Source organism: Delphinus delphis, chromosome 16, assembly GCF_949987515.2.
Source record: "Delphinus delphis chromosome 16, mDelDel1.2, whole genome shotgun sequence".
Classification (NCBI taxonomy): Eukaryota; Metazoa; Chordata; class Mammalia; order Artiodactyla; family Delphinidae; genus Delphinus; species Delphinus delphis.
The window spans coordinates 40,848,394-40,873,237 of NC_082698.1; the positions used below are offsets into that span (position 1 = coordinate 40,848,394).

At 32.2% G+C, this 24,844-nt stretch overlaps 1 protein-coding gene across 17 annotated transcripts in view; it reads right to left on the minus strand.

The window, feature by feature from the left end:
• Positions 1–948: 948 nt before the first annotated feature.
• The window catches only part of PCDH15 (protocadherin related 15), a 724,552-nt gene continuing 700,656 nt past the window's right edge, over positions 949–24,844 (minus strand). For 4 of the 17 annotated variants that reach the window (XM_060034580.1, XM_060034582.1, XM_060034576.1 and 1 more), the window contains 4 exons: positions 24,261–24,269; positions 23,253–23,405; positions 21,071–21,076; positions 17,986–19,510 (listed from right to left, as the gene is read on the minus strand). In XM_060034580.1, the coding sequence (XP_059890563.1) occupies positions 18,094–19,510; positions 21,071–21,076; positions 23,253–23,405; positions 24,261–24,269 (1,585 nt within the window). In that variant the 3' untranslated portion in view covers positions 17,986–18,093. Of the gene's footprint in view, positions 2,447–3,966; positions 4,862–5,846; positions 5,956–6,809; positions 6,881–11,929; positions 11,969–13,634; positions 13,654–16,256; positions 16,323–17,985; positions 19,511–21,070; positions 21,077–23,252; positions 23,406–24,260; positions 24,270–24,844 lie in introns of those variants that run through there. The other 13 variants (XM_060034588.1, XM_060034589.1, XM_060034578.1 and 10 more) reach the window with 10 other exon arrangements.

The following is a 24,844-nucleotide window of genomic DNA, read 5'->3' on the forward strand; positions in this document are numbered from 1 at the left end:
TCAGGAAATTATTAACTTATATTTAGTGATTTCTGATTGAGCACGTAGGAAAACACAATATGTTTAATATAACTTCTATCCAAAATATTTTAAACTAAAAACAATTGCTTTGGTGTTTCAAGGAGTAAGCCCTGGAGTTCAATGGTATTAATGGTAATTACTTCTCAAAAGTTAATATGCATAGAAACCACCTTGGGATCTTGTGAGAACATGGATTCTTGTTAAGCAGACCTGGGGGTGTGGGCAAGATTCTACATTTCTAATAAGCTCCCAGTTAATGCTGATAGTTTTTCTGGCAAGAGTGTAGAATGCATTAATTTCCAATAATGTCAGATAAATGAGATGTTACTGTATTCGATCTCAAATACTTTTTGAAATTTGAAATTAAAACATACTACTCATGTAAGTTAAGTTACATACAATTTGTTCACTTTGGAAATAAGGAAATAGCATTATAATAAACAAGTTTTAAAATATGAACTATGTAGGAGAGAAATAGTAACACATTATTCAGTCTTTCAACCATATAATCGTGCATGACAGAATTTTATTGAAATCTGAACTTGGTCAATACTGTGCAAAATTTGAGGTGAGCTACATCTATAAAATACTAAGCCATAAGAAATTCTGAATTCTTTTAAATTATATTGCTTCATCCTTTTTATATCTGGAGAGAATGCAACACACAAGGCAAGTTTGGGGGATTTTTTTCTGAAAGGATATTTTGTTTTCATTTCTGTTAATGGTGAAACACTGTGCTTTGTTCAATGGTGAAAAATCAAGACTGGGTTCTTTGATTAAAAAAATGGATGGACCCAGGCGATCATTTTCTGGTCTACATTTTATGCACATACTATGTGCATTAAATATTTTATGAATAAACTGGAGCTGGGAAAAGTAAAATACTATAATATGTTTGAAGCTATGAATTTACAGCCTTTATTGGCATTTCACATATTATATAAGTTCTTGACCCTGCCAAATTCCTTTATACTGAGTTAATAAAATATTCCTGTTTGGTGGCATTAATGTGAGACTTCTCTGATCTTACTATACCTTCCATACTGAAATTGTGGCTCTAGATGCATTACTGCCTATTTGACCCTTTCTTGCCTCAGGAAGCTTTTGCTCTGATGCTCCAAATAATTATTTAACTTCAAATGGCTACACTAAATTGCCTATTATGATTGGTATGGTTAGAGTGTTTACAGAGTGTGGGGCGCACACCAGGGAAAATTGTAAATGATATTTATAAAAGAGATATGACTTCAAGTGTTGTTTAATAGGTCAACATATACATACGAAAAATTTGAAAAACTTTCTATTGTACAATAAGGAAAATAGGCCCATGATTCTACATAATTTACAGAAGGTCCCCACATTAACTATCACTCTTTGTAATTCAGTCTTTCATTTAAAAAATCAGGATGGTATAGACAGCAACTGTATAAAACCGTTACCTGTAAAATCCTCTAATATAAATTTTTCCCATTTTTTATGAAAAGTAAAATTACATGCACCAAAACAAGTTCTGTGAAGCTAGAGATGAAAAGTAATCTATGTTAATCAACAAAATATAAATGCTTATTTAGTAAATATTATTTCTTCTTTATTAAAATGAAAAACATTTCAAGGCCCCAAAAAACAGCTAAATGTTTAAATGACGTTATATAGTGAATTGAGAGTCTGTCCAAAAAGATATTTATTTGGGAAGAACAATTAGTTGATACAAATGTGAGTGTAAATCTGTCTCTTTTTAAACTTTAAAGCCTACTGTTCAAAGTTTTAGCTTGTGTGCATGATATAAATCCCATACGTTGTTTTCTCAGTGACAATAAAAAGGGCAGTTTATTAAAAACTGAAGTAAAAACAAAATAACTTAAAAAAAAATCAGTCACAGTTTTGTCATTGGTATATGGAGGTTGTTCCAGGGACCCATCCAAAGCTCCTCATCATCTGACTGCGTGTGGTCACTATGGAAGTCCAGAACCTCCTTGATGTTCTTACTGTCAACCATGGACTCTTGTTCAACTGTGCTTTTCAGCCTGTTCCCCAAAGGCTTCACTGTTGTACTGTCAGTCCCCACGTGGTAAGGGGCAAATGTAACCAGAGTTGGTCTTGTGTTCATTTTCTCAGTAGAAAATGGCCCCTTTGATAATGTGTTCAAGGGGACAGTCTCTTCATGTGTCACTGCCAACTTGTCTAGTTTCTTAAAGTGCCTCCCCAATTGAACAGGGGAAGTAACTTTTAAGTTATCAGTGAGGCAGGCACGGCGGGTTCTCACCACAGAGCCATTCTGTGCAATGTATATATTGCCATTGATATTACTGTGGATATTGGGGTTGTGAAGACGGTTCCTCTGACATTCAGGAGCACTGTCTTCTCCAGCTGAGCTACTTTCATACTCTCGATCAACAACTAACTTTATCATTCTTTTTCTTGCCCACTGTCAAAATAAAAAAGCATGAATCATTATCAAAGGAATTAAAAGGGTAAAGAGTACAATGCCTGCAAAATTCAAAACCTTTGACAGAAAGCTATCAAAAGTAACAACCCAAGAGGTAGAGGGAAGAACCTTTTTATTAACATCAGTTTCTCTTCCACAAATTCTTCATTGGTTTGAGAGCTTAATAACTTCTGAAAAATTTTGCTAGATTGGAAAGTATACATTTCAGGAAGTACTTGTATTATTTTAGATCAAATTACTGCTATACTATGAAAAAAAAGTATACTGGTTATATTTAAGAATCTGATCCGTTCTTTGACAGTTGCTATACTTTTCAGGAATGTTAAATTGAAGGGAAAAACCCAGCATTATTAGTATATTCTGTTCATGCTAATACTTCCATTTCCAATATTTTAAAGATATTTTTAAACCCACAGTATTGTAATTCTTAATTAATCCTCCATTATTAGCCAAACTTTTTGTATAATTTAATGCATTTATTCACTTGAAGTGTCCTGGTTTTCTGGATCATCCATTTAAATATATGTTAACTTAAAAGAAAATATCTTCCCATCCTGCACAATTTATTTTGTAATACACAAAACAGAAAACTAATGATTGTAAATTTTCCTTTAGTAAGCAACTGGAACACAATGGAAATTTTCACAAATTTATTTTTCTTTTACCAATCCACATTAGAAATGACAAGGTGCAGAGGTGAAAAACTCCTTGGTTATTCTTAAAATAGTATTGCCATTTTTGGGATATGTAAAGTACCAACATGTTGCACTAAGTAAGCCATGATTTTGGATTTCCAGATATATATTTCAAAATTATGTTACCCAGAAAAAAAATTTATAACTGTTACAATTCAATTTTTTTCTAAATCCACTTTAATTCCTATCCACAACAGAAGGGAAATGGTGATAACTTTTATTTTTTTAAATTTATATCATTTAACTTCTAATATTTGAAACTGCCAGCTATAAACCTAATTGAACATGTTCATGATATTTTTGATAATATGTTTGCCATCTGAAATGTACATATATGCAAAAGTAGTCTTGTAGAGATCTTATTTGTTACATATTGTCCTAAGGATTTATGATACAAAACCACTATATATATATATATATATATATATATATATATATATATAATATATGTGTGTGTGTGTCTGTGTCTATATATATATATATATATATATATATATATATATATATTCATATAGTCCATTCCAGTAGTCAGAGCATTACTGGCAATACATAATGCCACATTGCATTAACAGAAATCACACTATGAAATATTAAATACTGATTAACTGATTGCATGTCTTCTGAATTACTAATATAGGAAAGATCAGTCAGATTTACCCTAATATATTCTGATATACAAATCTGTTTGGATAGCATATATATTCACTTCTCTGGCATGCTTCTAAATCTTAAGTCAGATCAGAATTATGATCAATTTCCTCCCCTTCAAGTGTCATTTCAGAGAACACACAGAAGGCACTGCACACAAGAGCACTCATCACTGCAAAACTTTCACCTACTGTGATCTCTTTTAAAGTGCTGTGTTGTAACCTTCTGAGCTTGCTCCTGGAGGCTTCTTTTCGTTTGCCTGCTTGCTTGGGTCATACTCTGGCACCTGAAAGCCCCAAGGACCTCCAGACTGACTTTCACTACTACTGCTACTCATACTTGATTCTGACTCCTCCTCACTTTCCACACCTCCTTCCATTGAAGCTGATTCTGCACTGCCCTCCTCAGTGATGTCTTGAGATTCGAGGTCCGTGGGCTCTTCCACAGGGGCCAGCTCACTTTCCTGTTCTGCTGGGCGTTCCTCCTCTTCTTCCACGTTCCGTTCTTCTGGCTCTTCAGGTAGCTCCTCTTTTCTATCTTTGACTTTCTGCACCTCTTCAGCAATGGGCCTCCTTCTTGCAAGAAAAATGTTCTTCCTTGCCTTTTCTCCTTCTGACTCCGTGGATTCTTCTGATTCAGGGGTAGAACTTTCTTCCTCCTCAGAGGGTGTCTCTGATTCAGACTCTTCTGTCGTCTCAGACTCACTGAACTCGGATTCCTCTTCACTGTATTCAGTATAGTCACTTGAGGATTCCTCCTCTGACTCTACCGTGCTTTCTGTAGCTTCCTCTTGGTCCAGTGTTAGTTTCAAATAATCTTTATCTTCTGCCTCAAGGCGTCTCTGCCACTCTTCATCTTCAAGGTCAATGACGCCTCTTCTATCAGCTAGTCCTCTAACTTTCTTAAAAATCATGGGGAATATCCTGGCACTCTTCCACGTCGTGTATGTTGGCTCAGCTGCTGGTGGCTTTTCAATAGTGACAACTACTTCTTCCTCCTCACTAGGCTCTCTAATTTCAACTTTTGGTTTTTTAACTTTCTTTGCCTTTTCCTGAAAATCACGAAAATGCAATTGAAGTGTCAGCTGGGGAATGGTTATGATGTGACCATGTCTCACACAAGTTAAGCAAGAGTGAATCTGCAGGCTGACAGCTTCATGCAAGTTATAAAACTGGTTTCATAGAACAATCACACAATTCCCTACTGTTTATCCCCACTGCATATAGGCAGAAGGTGTTCAAGGAAATGTAAATTATTTTATTTTAGCTTTTACCTTATAATACCAAAATTTAATGCTTTCTCATTTTTTCTTACTCAAAATTTATTTTGCACCTTAGATCAAAGGAGAAAGAAAATTAATCATTACCTCTTCCCTCTCCCATCCCTAGACTTTGATTAATAGTTTTATGTATTTGCTTTAACAAAATTTTAAGCAATCAGGAAATTATGATAGCTTATCTGAATAGCTAATGTAAAATCTGACTATTTGTAAAATTTTGAACAGGGTAAAAGTACAGTGACATTAAAACTTTTTTCTTTAAAATTTTTGGATAAGTATTCCAAATAAATATTTCAGGCAAAGTATAAGAATTGATATAGATGAATTAAATGATGTAATTCCATTAAGAATACTGGTGGTTTTATTTTTCTCTTAATTAAAAGATTGATATTGTACTTTCATGAGTTTTAGGTTTGCTAGACAATGTGGGAGCATTTTGTTTTGCAAAATACTTTTTAACATATTTGATTATAATATCTTTATGGAATAACATTTAGGATTTTATAAAATATAAATTTTATTGTGGCTTTATTCCAAGTGTTTAATGTTTTATAGAAATAAATAAACTTATAAAAAATTTCTTTCTGTAGACAAGGCAATGGAATGGTTAGCGTTATTAAATTGTTCTATGGAAATCAACTACTAAGTGAATAGGATTTCTGAAATTTTGAAATGTTTTGTAGCCTGCTATTCAAATAGGGCTAAAAAATATTATTCTTGAAATATTAATATTCCATTAAAAAATTACAGTAATTACCTCTTCTTCCTCATATTCCTCCTCAGCTTCGCCAACCACCTCACCATATTCCTCTTGTCCAGTTGGTGGTAACAAACGACGGCGACTTCCATATTGAGGCATTTCATACCTGTAACAGAAACTTACAACTTTAAGCAGTTTTTCATTTGATCTGTATAACCATGACTGATCTCTGTTTTCTTCTTTTTCTTCATCATTCAATCAACAGATATTTATACAGCACCTGTTGGGCTCCTTGTAAACTAGTTACAAAATCATAGAGAAAGAACTACAACCTGATGACCAATGACTTTTGCCATAATGGTACCCTGGAATAACAAGAAAAAGAGTTATTTCAGATTTAAGTTTTAGGAGAGACTAAAGAGAAAGGAATATTTTTCCTTGACTAACTGAAGAATTTAGGGCACCAAATTGGTTCTTTCTGAAAGTATGATAGCTTATTCAAAACATAAATTCTCTAAGTTTATAGTAAAAATCTGCTTCAAATGTGATCTGTAATGGTCTTTATTTTCCTCTACTGTATGTTTAGAAAGCAGTTAACTTATGTGTGTAGAACTGACTTTCGAAATGCTTATTACTGGATTCTAAAGTATGTTTTCTTCGTTTCTCTTGGGCAAATCTTGAGGCTGATTGGTTAGATAAAATATTAAATATCTCATATGAAAGAAATGGTGAATTCAGGAATTGAGCAAATATGTTTGACTTCTATTTCTCATTTAAATAATTTGAATAATTTTATTGCATTTTTCAAGTTGTAGCCAATATCAATATAAACATCAAAACAGAATTCAATATAGAAACATGGTTAAACTTGATTGAAGCTAAAACTAGATACATAACTCATTTTCAAAAATGAAACTGATGAAATGACACTCATAAAAATGCTAGTAATAATAATCATTTAATAACACCTTATTATTCATAAAAATATTAAGATACTGGATAAAAAATCTGAAGATGTACCCATGCTCATAACTGTAATAATCTTGTCCATATTCCTGGCCAGGATCAATTCCAGACTCCATGGATAACTCCTATTATTCAAAAAGAGAAATCGCATTTGAAAATAAATTCTTATCACATTTCAGCTCAATGTCAGATTTCCAGACCTAGTATTCGATGACTCAAAACACTGCTGTCAAAATAACTTTAATTAAAAATGTTAGACATATTCAAATATATATATATATTTGGCTGTAACTCTTACACAAAATTAAGTTATGCTATTAGAACTGAGGAGGGGGAAAGTAAATTTTGTCTAATGGTAAACCTGTTAAAGATAACAGATAAGCATACCATTTGTTCTTAGATAATTTTTAAAACTATCAATAGACAGTTAATATTTCAATCTAGTTAACACATTACTAATAGACTTTAGCCTTGAAGAAAATTATACCATTATCTTCAGCACTGTTTCATCATCCTGATAACAATTTTCTAGTATCTAGAGCTCTCCCATTCACCAAATGCTATTCTTATGAAAGGATCTGAAAATCATTTATACATTAATAAAAAATGTGCTAATATGCGATATAGCGCAAGGATATTTACATTTTAAAACATACTGCTAATTCTGAATTTAATTTTTTTTAAAGAAATTTGTCAGACAATAGGCCCTTTCAAGGTTTCCAGTTCTAAATTCCAGACAATATTGATTTTTGTCACTCTACACTTATGGGAAGATATTTTTCCTGAGACATACATATAGAACTAGCTTTAAATAACTATTAAATTCAATTTCACTGTATTTTCCTCTTTAACTCCATTTTAACGTTTAAATAAATTGAACTGCCAAGGTTTAACCAAATTAATTTACAATGAAGTAAGAAAAGGGAAGAAGGAAAACGTATAGGTATACATAGGAAAACCAGTGGATACTTATTTCTAAGATCATCTACTATTCATAAGAACTAATTTTGTTGATCCAGGTATAGTATTAGTTAGGAAAAAAAGTCCTCTGTGGACACTAATATATCATTTAAAAAGTGTGGAAATTCACAGCCTGCATGATGGAAATGTACAATAGACTTCACTTGTGCTTTGTTTGGCAAATATCATTTTAAAAAAGTGATTAGTTGCCCAAATGCTCATCAGAAAATGCTATTAAAGATCTGAGTTTTGATTTCTCTCAAAAAATAAAAAGATGGCAACACTGGGCTCATATTTTTACACGTCATGAATTTAGTTGGTGGTACTACTCCTTAAAGCAATCATGTTTTCTCCTGGTTACTGCTGTATTCTCCACCAGACTATTTTACATCTACACCCCCAGTCACAATAGGATGCCCCATCTGCTCTTTTTTATTTTTACATTGAATAAACTCTGTTCATTTACATCACTTCCCTAGATTTTTATAAGTTTGCAATTACTCTACTAAATGTACTCTCTGATGCATTTGCGGTTACAAATACTTTGTGAATTAACTGCAAAGGAATCCAGTTTTGATGTTAAAAAGGATTCAGTTTACCCACAAGATTAACTAAAAGTAATATATATATAGATAGATAGATCAGCAATACCATCTTGCATCAAGGACATGGAGCTCTCATATACTTCTGGAGGGATTATAAATTAGCAAAACCATTTGGGAAATGTTTGGGAATAATACCAAAGTCAAATATATGCATCTCTTTTCACAGAAATTCAATTTAGTTCAGTCTACGTGCCCAACATATATATGTAAAATTGTTCACCAAAATGCATCATTTGTAACAACCCAAAACTGGAACTGATGCAAAAGTCCATGAGATAAGCACACTACTACATCACATAGCAGAGATGAATCTCCCCAACAGAATGATGAGCAAAGGAAGTCAGGTACAAAATGAAACATGATTCTATATTATTCTATTTATATAAACTTCAAAAACAGACAAACCAATCTGGTTCAATTGGCAGTAATCCCACTTCGGAAAAACCTCATTGGCTACAATATTGCTACTACTGAGCAATAAATGGCTATATTTAGAAGGAACTCATGCCATTTGTGACGACAACATGAAATGAACCTTGAGGGCATTATGCTAAGTGAGACAAGCCAGACACAGATACAAATACTGTATGGTATTACTTATATGTGGAATCTGAAAATAAAAAACCAAATTAAAAGCCAAACTCATAGAAACAGAGTAGAAAAGTGGTTGCTGAGTAAAGGAAATAGAGGAGATTAGTGAAAGTGTCCAAATTTTCAGCTATAAGATGAACAAGGTCTGAGCGTCTAATATAAAACATGGTGACTACAGTTGGTAACACTGTACTGTATGACTGAAATTTGCTAAAAGGATACAACTTAAATATTCTCACCAAAAAAATAATTTAAAAAAAGATAAATATGTGAGGAAGGATGCGTTAGTCTTTTCACAGTGTATACATATGTCAAATCACCACAATGGACACTTGAATTATCTTACAATTTAATTTGTCACTTATACCTTGATAAAGCTGAAATTAAATATACGTATTAAATATTTATCTTGGGAAAAAAGCTAGGTGAGTGGTTAGGGAAAGGAGAAATAATATCTGCGTGTTAACATGGAGGGGCTACCGGAGAGCTAGTAGGGCATGAGCATGCTGTAAAAATTCATTTTGCTGCACTATATGATTTTATGTCTGCAGTTTTATTTCCAATAAAAACGTTTATTATAGGAAAAGTTTTATTGTAGGAAGCCAATTCAGACCAATAAGAAATTGGGACAAAGTTAAAGTCTAAGTTTGACTTATTCAAATTTTTAAAATACACGTTTTTAAAACGTGTATTTAAAAAATACAAATTTAAAAAATTTAAAAAATACACGTTTCATATTGGTAGGCTTAGACCTCTGAGGCATCCAAAACCCAACGTAATTATACTGGTTTAAATGAAGCAAATAGGTCTCAGAAGTAATATTTAACTACTTGACCAATGCATGTTTTATCTAATACATAGGGAGACTGAGCAAAGACTGCCAAGTGATTTTGAAGTTGAAACCTAAATGTCCATGAATGGAAGAATGTATAAAGAAAATGTGGTACATAATGGAGTATTATTCAGCCTTCAAAAGAGAAAAAAGAAGGAACTCTTGCCATATGCTACCACATGGATGAAACTTGAGAACACTGTGCTAAGTGAAATAAGCCAGTCACAGAAGGGCAAATGCTGCATGACTTCACTTACATATGGTATCTAAAATAGTCAATCTCAGAGAAGCAGAAAGTAAAATGATGGTTGCCAGGTGATGGCGAGAGGGGGAAATGTGGAGTTGCTATGTAACAGGTCTAAAGTTTGAATTAAGCAAGATGAAAATGTTTAGAGATTGCTGTGCAGCATTCTGCTTATAGCTAACAATACTGTATTGTGAACTTAAAAATCTAAGAAGAAAGATCTCAAGTTATGTGTTCTTACAACAATTAAAAAAAACAAAGGTTTTGAAGTTGAATTCTAATAACTTTTAGCAATAATGAAAAATATTTATGGAAACATAATGCGACTGAGTGGATTTCAGATTTTAAAAGAATCAATTTACAGACACGTGCTTTTTCTTTTTCTCTGAACAGTAAATGAAACTTAGCTCTTGCTAGCTACAATATATATCTGGCATCAAATGACTTTAAAAAATACAATAGAAGGATAGAGCAACTGGGAAAGAGCCCAGGAAACTCAATCATAGATTTAATCTGTCACTCTGTATTCTGTAGGGAGAGACAGGAGCTAGTAGAAGGGAATACTCTGAAGGGTTGGTCTTGGATACTTATACCACCCAGAAAAAAAGAAAATGGAGGAAGGACTTGGTGACCATTAAGCTCCTTAAGTCAGCCCTAAAAAAGAGTGTAATATTGGCCTTTTTTGCTGTTCCACACAGTCCCTTTTGCCATCCACTTAGCAGGTAAATCCTAGAGTTTAGAAAATCATGCTAAGTAGCTTACTAAAAGGTGCTTTTATGGGCAGATCAAATGCTTAATGTTATTTTAAAAATTCATTTTTGCTGACCGCACACACACAGAATTAACCTAGTTTCTTACTGATCAAAGTATAAAAATTTATACTGATGCAAACAAAACAAGAAAAATAACTACCATTTACTGAATTTCTTCCCACTATGTTCCAGTTGCTGAGCTAGGAGCTTATATATGAAATATTACTGCCAACATTCTATAAAAGATGAAATTGATGCTTAGGAGGATACATAGCTTGACTAAGGCCTTGCATCAGGTAACTGGCATTTGGATTTTAACTCTGAGTTATCAGATTCAACAGTTTATGGAGAAGTCTCCATGGAAATTTTTGATAAAATGTATAGAAGTTGAATATTCCTGTCACTCAACCTCCCGATGATTTGGGGGAGTAAATTCTAACCACAAAATGCCTGTCTTTAGCAAAGTTAAGATTCTGTTGTTGAGAAATAGGAATAAAGGAATAATTTTTTAAGTGGAGCTTAGAAAATACTAAATTTTCCAAAGTAAGGAGATATTTAAAATTAACTTTAATATATATGTTTTTTATTTAGGAAGTATATATGAATAATAAATAAATAAAAATCATATGCATTTATTATATAACTCCAAATATCTTTTTTTCTTCTTTCAGAAGAAAATGTCATAAGCATCTTAAAATAGACATGTTCCCAAAGGCAGTATTTTGAATCACATTTCAATGATCAAAGTCTGTTTATCACAACCCAATTTCTACCTTTGTTATTTTAGCACAGATGTCAGCGTTCTTTCTTCAGACTTTGCCTAACCTAAGTCTGATCTCAAGAACAGTTCTGATGAATCTAGATTCACTAAGATAACTGACAGATCAGGTTCATGACTCGCTTCATTTAATGCTTGCTTGTTTTTAATAGGAACAAAGGTCTTATTTATCTAATTCCCAGAGAGTGAAGCTAAAAATTTGGAATTTCAGTCACCAGAAAACAGCAGAGAGGTGATTTGCTTGCTTATTTATTTGCTTATTTGTTTTAATTTAAAACCACCTCTTCTCTTCCTTGTAAAATTATGCCATACTGGCAGCCACCCACCCTGCCCACATGTTAGATGGACCTCAGAGTCACATAAAGTATTGTCAAGACTCAATGAAGGTTGAAAAGAAAAAGAAAATTGATACCTCTGGTTTAAGGAGAGAAGGCCTCAGCAGTTGTTGTTGCTGCCAAAGGAAAGTAAAATAGAAAAAGGTTTAGAAAATAATTCAGGTGGAAAAAGTAGATTATCATTGAAAAGAGAGAAAATAAGGCCACAGCTTAAAACTGGTTACCTTGGGATATGATTTATTATTCATGTGATAGCTACTAACAGCATTAAATAATATTTTGACTATTAATGTTAGAACATAATTAATTAATGTGCTTTAATTTCATCGTTTTAATTAACATCAAAGCTAATAATCTTAATAAATAAAAATCTATAAATAACTTTTTGGTTTAAGCTTCATAGTACAAAGAGTCATTTATGGTTCTGAAGCACTTTAAGTATCACACAATTCTTTTTAGCAAATTTAACCTTGTTTTAAATTGGCCCTCTTTTTTTCTCCCCGGTCATATTAGGTATAATCATATTATATATACATAATCAGGAAGAAGGGTAGGGCACACAAAATAATGATATGGTTGTAATATATTCATCATTATATTTAAGACATGCTCCCCATTTTTCTTTTTACCAAAATGTGGAATGCTTGAACTCAAGCATTAAGCACGTTTTCAGAAATTCTTTTGTGATTAAAGAAATTGTCCTTCCTCAGTTTTTGCAGAGATCATTTCCCACTGCCCCCCATTTCACCCATATTTTTCAAAAAACAGAGTCTCTATTGATCTGTTTCATGATAACTTATACTTTAACCAGATGAAAACAAGATACACAATTTAAATTTTGGCGTCTCAACTCTTGAGGGGAATAGTTATACAACATAAATCTTAACGTAAGCATTGGGAAAGCGGACAGAGAAGTTCAGGGAGATAATCCTACCAATGAACCAACTGTTTGAAATGGCCAATAGAACAACTATTTGACTGAAGGGATAGATTTTCCATGATACAGATGTTAATGAGCTAGTGCAGTTAAGGTATTAACTTAAAGGGGTAGGAAGTTGAAGTTAGAGATATTCTGATTCAATCTGCTAGCTGTTATAATTATTCCTGAAAATCAGTTTTTCTTAAATGCATTCATTTTGATTTCCAAAAAACCTAGGACGTATGAATTCTAAACTGTTAGCCAATTAAGTCATATGCTTATTTCATTCTCTTAACTGAAGAGCTGTATGCCAAACCATACTAACTTCTCAGTGATTCATTGATAGCACCACTTACAGCATTATTCACCAAATACCATTGGCCAGAATGCCCAGTATCTTCTTTGTGGACTGAGAATCAAATTAACACAAAGAAAAGCCACAGCTTTCTAATAGTCTGACTTGTTTTTAACTTTTCAAAAGCTCAAGCTCAAACATGGTAGGAATGAGCCTTGGACTGATTAAAAAAAAAAAAAGTATCTAAATTAGAAACAGTTTCTAGATTAGATTTATAGCCTTAGAAAAATAAATTTGGGGGAATGTCACAATATTGAGAGAGAATAATTCAGGAAAAAATAAATTTATCTTTGAAAAGGCAGTTGATCTTTATTCACCCATTGAATAATAGACTTAAAACCCCAAAACAAAGAAGCAACAGATATACAAGAAAATAAATAGCAAAGCATACTTATGTTTTGTTAAATGAAAATACCCTCATTTTGAAAGAATGTAAATCAGTCCTGCCTATAACATAAATATTGTCCTAATAAGCTTATAATGTAACATAACACCATAAAGCCCTTACCTCTGATGTATAACCTCTCCTGCAAGGCAGAAACGAAGAAATCAGTATTAAACATCTTGGATTTTCAGATTGAATAGAATTATAGATAAGGGTAACTTAAGAAAATCAGAGAAAAACTGAGAAGGCAAATTTTTCTAAAATGTTGTCTCAGTGAGAAATATATTTTGTGGCAGTATCAAGACAGGAGAATCAAGGTTTCATGCCTGCATTATTAAAAATAATTATCACGCCAGACCCTCATTCCATATGAACACCAAACTATTCACAATCTATTTTATCTCAATGGTGTTTAATAACATACCTTGACATACTTTGACTCTGTTATGATCAGTTGTATTAAAAATATTCTACATCATGTCTGTCCTAAACAAGTCTTGATACATGTAAGATACTCATTTGGGGAAAAGATATGCTTCATACATGAAAAACATACTGGTACAGGACAAAAAAAAATATCTCCATGACTAGAACATATTCTTCCAAATGCTTGTAAGATTTTTTTGTCTGTGTCCATTTATTCTAAAAATAATAAATGCAAAATATTAACTGGCCTTTAAAGGTCAATTACATTATTAAACATGAAGTAAAAAAGTTTTTAGAGATATAATAGCCAAACATTCAATATTACCTAAAGATTTATAAAGTTAAATGGACAAGTAAGTGAAACAGTAGTTGACTGTACTTGAGAAGGAAAAAAGCATGGAATTTTTTTCAATGTTGAATGTCATTAATTATGAAGATTTTTCATTTATTATTCATTAAACACTTGACCTAAAGTATAAACCTGGTGCTGTTGACTATGCTATATGAAATTAATAAACAACTGCAATGAAGAGTTATTATGAAGACTTTCTAAAGTTCAGCAAAACAATCTGTAGAAAATTTATTTAAAATATTTCAAGGACTTTGAAAAATAAGTCTGCTTATTTGAATGCATCGTAAGTGCTTAAGGCATTGTTGATTGAAATGGCTGGAAATAATGGTAATATAATGCTTATACATATATATTGCTATCAGCAATTTATACAATAGTCCTCCCTTATCTGTGGTATCTCTATTTGCTACCTGCAGTCAACCATGGTCCAAAAACATTAAGTGGAAAGTTCTGGAAATAAAAAATTTGTAAGTTTTAAATTGCACTCCAATCTGAGTAGCATTATGAAACCTCACACCATCCTTCTCTGTCCCTCCCAGGATATGAGTAGGCCCTTTTTCCAGTATATCCATGCTGTATACACTACCCACCCATTAGTATAGGACAGAAAAGTGTATATAGGGTTTGGTACTACCCGAGGTTTCAGGCATCCACTGGGGGTGTTGCAGGGTGCTTATGTTATATGGTTCTGCCAATAGAGGAATGATAATCCTAAAGCATTTAGAAGTTTAGACATTTTCAGCTTTTACTCAATTTGTATCTTTTAGAGATATGTAGAGTTGAGAGCTCATACTTAGGTTTTAATAATGACTACTGAGTCATATATGTAATATAAAATATCCAATAAAACCTATATTTTATTTTCTAGGATATTTAACTTGCTTCTTTTCATTAGCAATATTTTCCATAATGTAGGAACTAAAATATCAATAGATGAACTATACTTTTTTGTTGAACTATACTTTTTGAAACTTTTTGTTGCTTTTTATTTGGTTATTTGTATTGTTTGTCTTAGCTCAAAGGCAAAAAGTAACTCAGAAAAGGTAAACAGCAGAATCAATATGTGTAGTTATCTGTCTGCTTTCAATTAACATGACTTCCTATTGATCCTTATAAAGCCATTCATATGATATTGATACGTCGTTATGTAGTTTATATCCAATGTGTAGTTTTCATTTTACATCATTTGTATGTATTACTGTTTACTTTTAACAATAAGGATAATGTATGGTAACCTGTTTATGTCTTTTAATAAGGTACCTAATAATTTCTTGTGCACTAATTGGATCATAATAAATGCAGAATGAAAAAAGGGCATTCTTTTCTTAGAGGTTGGTTGTCAGGTTATGGGGGCTTAGGAGCTGTGGAGAGAAATAATATTTTGGCTTGTATACTCAAAGGATATTTTTAGGTCTCATGTAGAAGATGTTCCAATTGACTTTTATGATGAAGGAAATCTCTAAATATAATGTGTCAGTAAAAGACTAGATTAAACATAAAACATGGCAATGGACGTTTCGTTTTAAAAGTGTAAGATGCAAGAGGGAGGGGGTATGGGAATATATGTATACGTGTAGTTGATTCACTTTGTTATAAAGCAGAAACTAACACACCATTGTAAAGCAATTATACTCCAATAAAGATATTTTTTAAAAAAAAGGAAAGAAAAGAGTTCCCAGTCAAAAAAAGATACTAATAAAATTTTTAAATTACAAAAATATTATAAAAAGGACAAAGTAACAATTTAATAAGGCTATACATACCTACATAAAATTGTTATTTGGATTTCTTATATTTCTTTGGTAATTAGAGATTTCATTATCAAAGAATTCTAAGGAATTATCAAGATATTTCTTTCACATTTCCAAGAGGTTGATACAAAATAGCATAAACACACACACACACACACACACACACACACACACACACACTTGCACATTAAACGCTTACACAGTTGTCAATAATACCTTTTCAGAGTCCGCCAAATAGCACAAGTTCTCATGCATATGACCAGCTGCCAACAAAAACTCCAACTGAAGTTTTTCAGTGAAAGAAAAAAATCATGTTCAAGAACCCCAGGAAAAAAAAATTACTCTTGATTTGGATGAAAAGAATCTGAAGTAGAGGAACTAATGAAAATAATTAACTTTACATTTTTTATTTGGTATTGTTAATTGGGGATGCCGAATCAAATTCTTGAAGAAATGTCACATAATATGAGTCAAACAAAACCAATGAAATGATGCATTCATTGTAGGGCTCTGAATCTATATTAATATACTTACAATGGCAATTATCAAGCAAGACTTTCCCTATATTTTAGAATTGTGTTTTTCTCTGTACAGACTTATATCTTCTAAAATATTAAAGCTGAAGAGTATAATAAACAATTACACTTGTATTCAAAGTGGGGATTTCTAGTAAGTAAAATTTATTCCATTTGTGAGATGGAAAAAACAAAGTAATTACTCGATGGTCCAGTGTAGCTTTCATTAGGACAGAAAGATGGTACTTAGCTTAGCTGATGCCTTTAAGAATTTAACAAGTTTAGCTCTAAGATGTAAGAACAACTACAACTACTGAAATTTCTACCTAGAGTATAATTTTTTATTTTCTTTGCCTAAACCAAAGAGGAAAGACATATATAAAACTGGTGACAGTTCACCAGATATATTCCGCTTGATTTCTATTTGAAATTTTTATATTTCATTTACATGCTATAGGCTAAATTTGGATGATTTATCCATAGCAATTAAAAGTAACTAGGAATAAAACTGATAATGCATTTTTCTAAATTTTAATAACATAATAAGCACATTTTATACTATTGATAAACTTAATGGAAATATAATTTTCAACAATGAAATAACTAAATTCACACTAGATACAACTTTGTAGGCATTTACTTAACCTTTTGCTGAAACGGATGAGAATTTATTTTTTAAACTGGAGATAACTATTATTTTTGAAGGAGAATCTTATGATAAAATTATAATTAAGGAGATGATATAATAATGTGAACAAGCAAAACTAAAGAGCACTTTAAACATTTGTGGGAACAATGAAATGTCTTACAGAAGTCAGCAACTCAAGATTTATTTCCATTATAAAGAAGGGAAGAGAAAGCACAATGAGAAATAAATAGAATAAAACAGCCATTGAAAAAAGTAAAAGATTTATCAAATGTATAAGCATACTAGGAAGATAAAAGCAAGCCAGAGTAAAGGGTGTTCTTATAAGAAAACAGATGCCTACATCTTATAGCACCTGAGATTTATTTTGGAATACCATGTCTGTCATCTCCTACATTTCTAGATACATAACATTTTACTTTGGTAGTATTTCTTCTTACCAAATACATAGGCTTCAAGGCAATAACAGAACATATGATATCATTTTTTAGCTTACTTGTAACAGTCTGCTGTTTTCCTGGAACACTCATATAAAACTATGATCAAAAAGCAAATGTAAAACTTAACATGATAAACAAGCAAGCCATTGATTTAAGTTGGATATCTAACTTTCATGCCCATATATGCCCATTGAAAAATAGATTGAAATTACTTACTTTTTAAATAAATGTAGACAAATAATACTACTTCGTAGTTAAGAAAATTAAGGTACATCTATAATATGAGTTAGTAATGGTGAGATTAATAATCTTTTAAATTAAAAATGAGGAAAAAACAGCATTGCATTGAGTTTCAAGTAAAAGAATGGAATCTTCTTTAATGTTCAAATTTGCCTCCACTTGAAGCTTATGGTCAACAAAAGAGTTGTCCATTTAAAACCAGAAAAGCAACATTACAGTGAAGTAAACTGACTGTGAGTTTGTGTTTCAATTCCCTCAACAATATTGTGCAAATTCTCCTGGTTTTGTTCAGATGTCATTTCCATATTTGTTGTCTCTGAAAGGCAACTCATTTGAAGTTTTAAGAGGTGTGCTGGTGGATTGTTTTCTATTTGACTGTACATGTTAGCTACTGACTTTTCAAGTTCTGCTAAGTTTTTTATATGCTTGAGGATGCCTTTTGGTTCCCTTTGAGGATTTGCATTACACACTGTTGTTGATGTTGACAGCTGTATTGCAGTGGACTTCATTTCCTTGGCTGGTGTCACATTGACAGTGTGTTTAATAGCTGGTGTAAACACACACTTCGTGGATGGAGCTGAAGTTGAAGGAGGCAGTGAAGAAGGAAGAGGAGGAGATGGTGGAGGAAGAGAGGAAAGTGAAGGTGGGGGAGAAGTAGAGGGAGGAGGAGGGGGAACAGATAGTGGAAGAAGTGGAGGAGGAGGACAAAGAGGAGGATTAGAAGGAGGGGAAGGAGGAAGACTGGAAAGAGCAAAAGGAGTAAGGATAAGAGGCACAGGAGGAGGAGGAGAGGTTTTTAGTGGATGGGGAAGGTTTTCGAAAATGTCCCTTTTGGCTTCAAAAGTCATCATACAAGTGGGTGTCTCTCTGCTAAGGAGTGCAGAATTTAAAATGCAAGGCATTGACGGAGAAAGTTCCAAGGAACAGTCAGCAGGAGAAACAACATTAGGTTCTGATTTGAGTTCCACAGGTCTTGAAACAGTTGGCAAAGTGGAGAATGAGGGGTGAGACCAAGGAGAGGAAAGTGAAGAGTCTGAAGACAGAGATTGCAACTGTTCTGTTCCTTGTATAATCAGTGATTCACTTTGCCTTATTTCCTCTTTTTCTGTTACATTTGTGTCTTCAGCTGTAAGCAAGGGACTATTGTTACCTCTTTTGTTTGGATTGGTTCCAGTACTTTCATTTTCAGCTTCTTGCCTGTTGCTTTGCCTTTGCTTTAGAGCTATGGTTTCTGACCTATTGGGAAGTTCCCACATTGGTCTCCTAGGTAAGCAGACTGGCCGATTCCACGTCCTCTGAATCTTTTCTCTTGGTCCCCTCAGAAACTCATTCTTGGCTTGCGTTTTGGATAAAAATGACTCTACAAAATCTGTTCTTAGTAAAAAGTCTGAATTTGTTGGTCTTTGATCTGTATACTCCTTGTAAATGGTACTGTGGGTATATAAGTCATCATCATCAGACATCAGTGTGAATTCTCTTGCAGACTTGGGCCAGCTGTTCTTAACAGATCCATCTACATGAGTCTGCTTGTGAGCCTCAACAGTACTGGAAGAAAAGTGCTGATGTTTCCTGTCTTCTGAGACTGATTTATTTTCCCTGCTTTGTTGGAAATGGTAGAGAAGGAAAAGACTTGAAAGAAAAGAAGATAATGAAATGTAAGGAAACAGGTTGTGACATAGCTTTTATGAGAAAGATGTTTTTATGGTTCTCATTACTACTTCAAAATATAAAAGGCCAAATAACACTAATCTACTAAAGCAAGCCATTACTTTGATGTTTCTGTTCTCAAAAAAGCAGGGCAGGAAAAGCTAGAGAGCTGTGAGCAGCATGAGAAATTTTCATTTTTTAAAAAATGTGTCAATCTGCACACTGATTTTTTTTTCTTTTTTAAGTTTCCATGTGAAGCTTCCATGACCACACATTATAGTTCTCTCATGTATAAATCACAGTTCTCCAAATTGCAGACCAGCATGTTGGCTAGTGGTTTCATACCCTTTGCCTTGTTTAAGGATGCTCAGAACTGACTGTTTTGAGGAAAGGATCCTTAGCTGTATCTGATTCAGTACCTGTCCATTATCTCTCATTTTGGTAATTCTGTCCTGGAGCTAAAAGTACTCTCCTATTTGACATAAAGCTTGCAACAGGATACAGAAAGAGCCCCTCAATTTTATGCTTAATAGTTTAAAAACACTATAAATATTACAAATAAGAAGAGGGGCTTCTGGTGTTTCTTTTGAACATGATATGGATCAAATTTCAATCAAGACTCACTTTAATGAAAAGATATACTAATACAACATAGTTTTGATATCACTGAAAGATTTGCTCAGGCATGGTCATTGAGTCATAGTGGCTATGCGTCATAGATAAAATTGGATAAGTCAAAGGACACAAATAAGTGTCTCTAATGAAAGCATTGGGACCCTTTCCCCAGAAAGACTGGGGATTTGTGGTTTTAAATAGTTTGTCATTAGACTTTGCTCTCAAGCTCAGAGTAACAGATATATTTTCGTTATTTAATATTTACCAACATAGTATAAATGAAATAAAAGGGAAATTTTTTGAAAAAAAATTAAAAGCCACATTGACACAAAGCCACATCCTAATAAAAATTAGGATGAGAAGGGAGACAATAAAGTGATATATAAAGCCAAAGTTATTATTGTGGCATTTGGCAAAAATACAAACTGGAAGAGAGAATTCTTAGAGGTGGTCAGGACCTCCTGAATAATTCAAAAAGTGGAGACAACTTGGATTAAACAAACAGCAATCACTTTTAAAACATTAAAAAGTAGTTTTTAAAAATCAGGGTTGACATTAATTATATAGCAGTTGTTTCTGTGTAGATCTGTTCTTGGTTTTCTTTTTCTTGGAAAGAACTGTCTGTACAATACCACATCATTTTTGATGGAAAGATATCCATAAATATTTTTAACAAATTAAAAAATAAGGAGAGTTTTGAAACTCCTTTTGCTAGGCACAGGTACTATCTGTGGGAACACTTGTTTAAACTCATGCAATTTCAAGATATCAAGAGGGAATGAGGTATAGAAGATATAACTTTCTTTTTAAAAGTAAATGTACAGTTAAAGATGAAGATTACTGTATATAGTCTAAAACAGCAGTTAATCTATTCTATTGCATCTTTTTTTTTTCTAATACCCTTGTATTAGAATATTATTTACTTACTTATGCCTATGTATCCACAGGTGAGAAAGAAAACGTGATAGAAAAAAAAGAGTTTTGACTATAGTTAAATTGAGATGATTATGAAAATATTAACAGGAACTTACTTTAAACACTTAATATTCATATCCAAAAAAGAAAATGCATGTATCTTATATTTTCTTTGTATTTATTCATATGAATAATTTTAATAATGCTTTAGATAAACTCATATGGCATTTATTTGGTTATCTTATCACAAAAAATTACACCTAGCTATCTATCTCCTATACACAGGTAAAATTCACCTCTATCAAACGTGGATGACTTCAACTCTAAAACAGAAATTTTAAATGAGATTCTAAGAATTGCTTCTATGTCCTAAGTGAAAAGTTACTCCACACTGATTTATAAAGAAGACCTAAGTATTGTTTGAAGGAATATAAAAGTACTATGATGACTCTTACAGAGTAATTGTTGAATCTACATGAAGTTGTTAATTATTTTGTGAAGGCTTTTTGTTTTTCAAAATGACCTTTGATTTTTTAAAGAAAATATTTGATAATAATTCATTTGGAGATAGCTTATTTTCTAGTAATTTATGCTTAGAATCCTTGAAAAGGTTTTTGAATAGATAATTTAAACATCTGTCAGATAATAAATGTGTAGAACTTGACACTTCAATAAATACATATTAGAATTAGAATTGCAAAATCCTCTACTATCTACCACAATTTTCCAAATAAAAATAATCCCTAAGTGTTGCTATTTGAAAATTATCATCATCAAATATATGATTCCAGGTGATGTCATAGTATACATATATTAATATATATCCCTCACTAATTTCAAATAAAACACATTACACTTTCCACATAAATCTTTTTTTAGTTCACCCATGTTTTGCTAATTGTGGTCAAGACAATCAAAGAGAATCAAATCTTATTGGCTCAATTCCTACATTCACCAATAATTCAAAAAAGAGACCATCATTTTCAACTTATAAAAAAAATATTTAAAGCATGAATCCTATATAGAAGTAGCATGCCAGGCATTAAGTTCTTTTAAATTCAATTTTAGCATTAAAATATATATTAAAATCAGTTTTAACATTTTAAAAACTATTTTCAATATAACCTTGTATAATAGTATTAATACAGCTATAATATGATATATATGTTTAAAAACAGTTTTCCCATTAAAAGGTAAATTTCATAATTTTTGAGGCTCGCTTTATTCCTACTAGTAAATACTACAAATATAACACAGTAGAATGTGTCTTAGTCCCTCATTCCACCAAATTCCAGTTAATAAAATTTTCCTGGATTTAATTTAATCATATTCAAAATTGTATAATATCCTTGGTGGTTCTGCATTTCATGTTGATACAGTTACTCTTGAATTTTTAAAAAATATATATAAGTTAAACATCTCTAAAAGAAATAAGGGTTTGAGGGTAGCATCGTTATAGAAACTATGAAGTCTTTTAGCAATAATTTAAAAGACTTTTTCAAAAATGATGGTTTAATATTGCTTAGAGAGTCCAAATAGTGCAAGAGAAATATTAAGTTATATATGAGTATATACAAGAGTTATAAATATTAAGTTATATATAACAAGACAGCAGTCTCATTAGAGAGGAATATGATGAAAAGAATATTCCTAAGTGGTTAGATATTTAATATTAATTCTTTATTTTCATTCAGATTTTAATTATTCTATTGTATAACATCTTAAAGTAGTATCTTAGAAAAGTCTATTATTTTAGACCACAGAATTGTTTTTTTCTTACCAAACAGGAGTTGGCTTCTGATACCAAATCAGGAATTACTATTTTACGATTGTGCTTTATCTTCCTCATTTTTTATGAGAAAATATATCTTCAGAATTAATTTTTAATTTGGGGGAAAATGCCTGATTCTGAAGGTTTAGAAATTAAATATGATACTCAAGCTATTCATCTGCAAATGTCTCCTCAAATTGAATACTTCTTTCCTGTTACTCAGTTTTTTTTAATGATCTTTTGTTTCTTGGTTATTACTTTTCAATTTAACTTTTCTTAGGTTTTCATCTTAACAATTTTCTGTTTGAAATAATGTAATAAAGCAGGCTGTAAACGGTACTTCCACATCAAGTTGAAATTAAATACTCACCACACAGCATCCATCAAAACCCACTTCTAAAAGCCCCTGAAAGGTCTACTTACGTCGTGCTGTCCCCCACTTCTTCATAGAGATGCGCCCCTGGAGGCGGCGGGGGCGGCGGGGGCGCGGCCACTGGTGCAGGGGCAGGCGCTGCAGGTTTCGCTGCAGCTAGGGTGGATTGCATTCGGGCTGTCTTGGTGCACTCAGCTTGGCGCCTTCGGTAAAGTAAGGATGTTTTGTAAAACTCATTTTAGAAATCATATACTTATCAATAGGCTACCTTTCAATAATAAAGTCCAGTTATCAGAGGAACTCAAACATTTTTACACAAATATTTGAACTTATTAACTGATAAAATTACAAAAGCATCCCCACAGAGTATCTTTTATGTATAAACCCTTCTCCTTAGTTCTTTAAAATATTTACACCTTGAAAAACAGGTAGAATTCAGTAGAAAAATTTGCAAATTAAGTTAAATGATAACATTAAAGGGAGAAGGCAAAATATTTATTAAAAATGTGATTGATAATTGGTAGTTGTTTAATGATCTCTTTCATAACGTGAGGCATATAGAAGATACATAATTTTCCTTCCATCTATTTAAAGAAAAGTTATTTAAAAATGATTTAAAACATTTTTGACATTAGTTTACAGGGGCTGTGTAGATGTACACATTTAGGAGGGAGATTTGGTTAGCTTTTATTTCCTTTGAATTCCTAGGAATGCCTGTGATTCTTGCATTGGAGGTAAGCTGCTCTTTTTTGACTTTCTTGGGTCCTGATTGTTAACTCTTGCCTCAAAATCAAGATCCCAAAGGGTGGATGGAGGCTATAAGGGCAAACTGTCTTTTTCACATTTCTTCCGCTTGTATCCAATTGTCTAAAACTAGCTCAATTCTATATATACAAAACCACAAAGGAATTTGAACTAAAAAGTAGCTCAAATACAAACACAAAATAGACAAATAATACATGGTTCAGGGCAGGCTGCCTACCTTATCAGCGTTATCTCTTTTTTTTTCTTTTTATATCACATAAAATCATATGCAAAATATTGGTAATTATACTTACACTTTAAACCTGTTTGGGAAGCAATGAATAAAAAAAAGAGAAAGCTACATGAGAAATACCGCATTCATAATATTTTAACATTTGATTTAATCTAAATTATGAATAATTTACTGGTTAAACTCATAATGACACAGACTTAATGACATAGTAGGGGAACTATGTATTTCAATTCAGAAAGTGAAAATGGTGACCACTGTCAGTCCTACAAGATGTTAAAACATTCATTGCAGGAAAACAAAGAAATTAACAATGGAATAAAAAAACTGGATTAAAACATGCATATGTGAATTTCAACGCTGATAGAGAAATGGAATATTAAAGATGATATGATCTTTATAATTAGTTTTTTGGTTTACTACACTTGAACAATATTAAAAGAATGGAGTCAAGCAGCAATCCCTGATTATACTCTTGGCCTCACTTTGAAGCTGAAGCTAGAATTGGAAGGTGCCACTCCTGGGTAATGAATTTATGACATTTTTTTTCACATGTGCCTCCTAGTTTTCCACGCATAGCAAATTTCAAAGACACATCTTAGTATTAAAGAATAACCATTCATTCTAATCTATTTATAAGCAGAATAC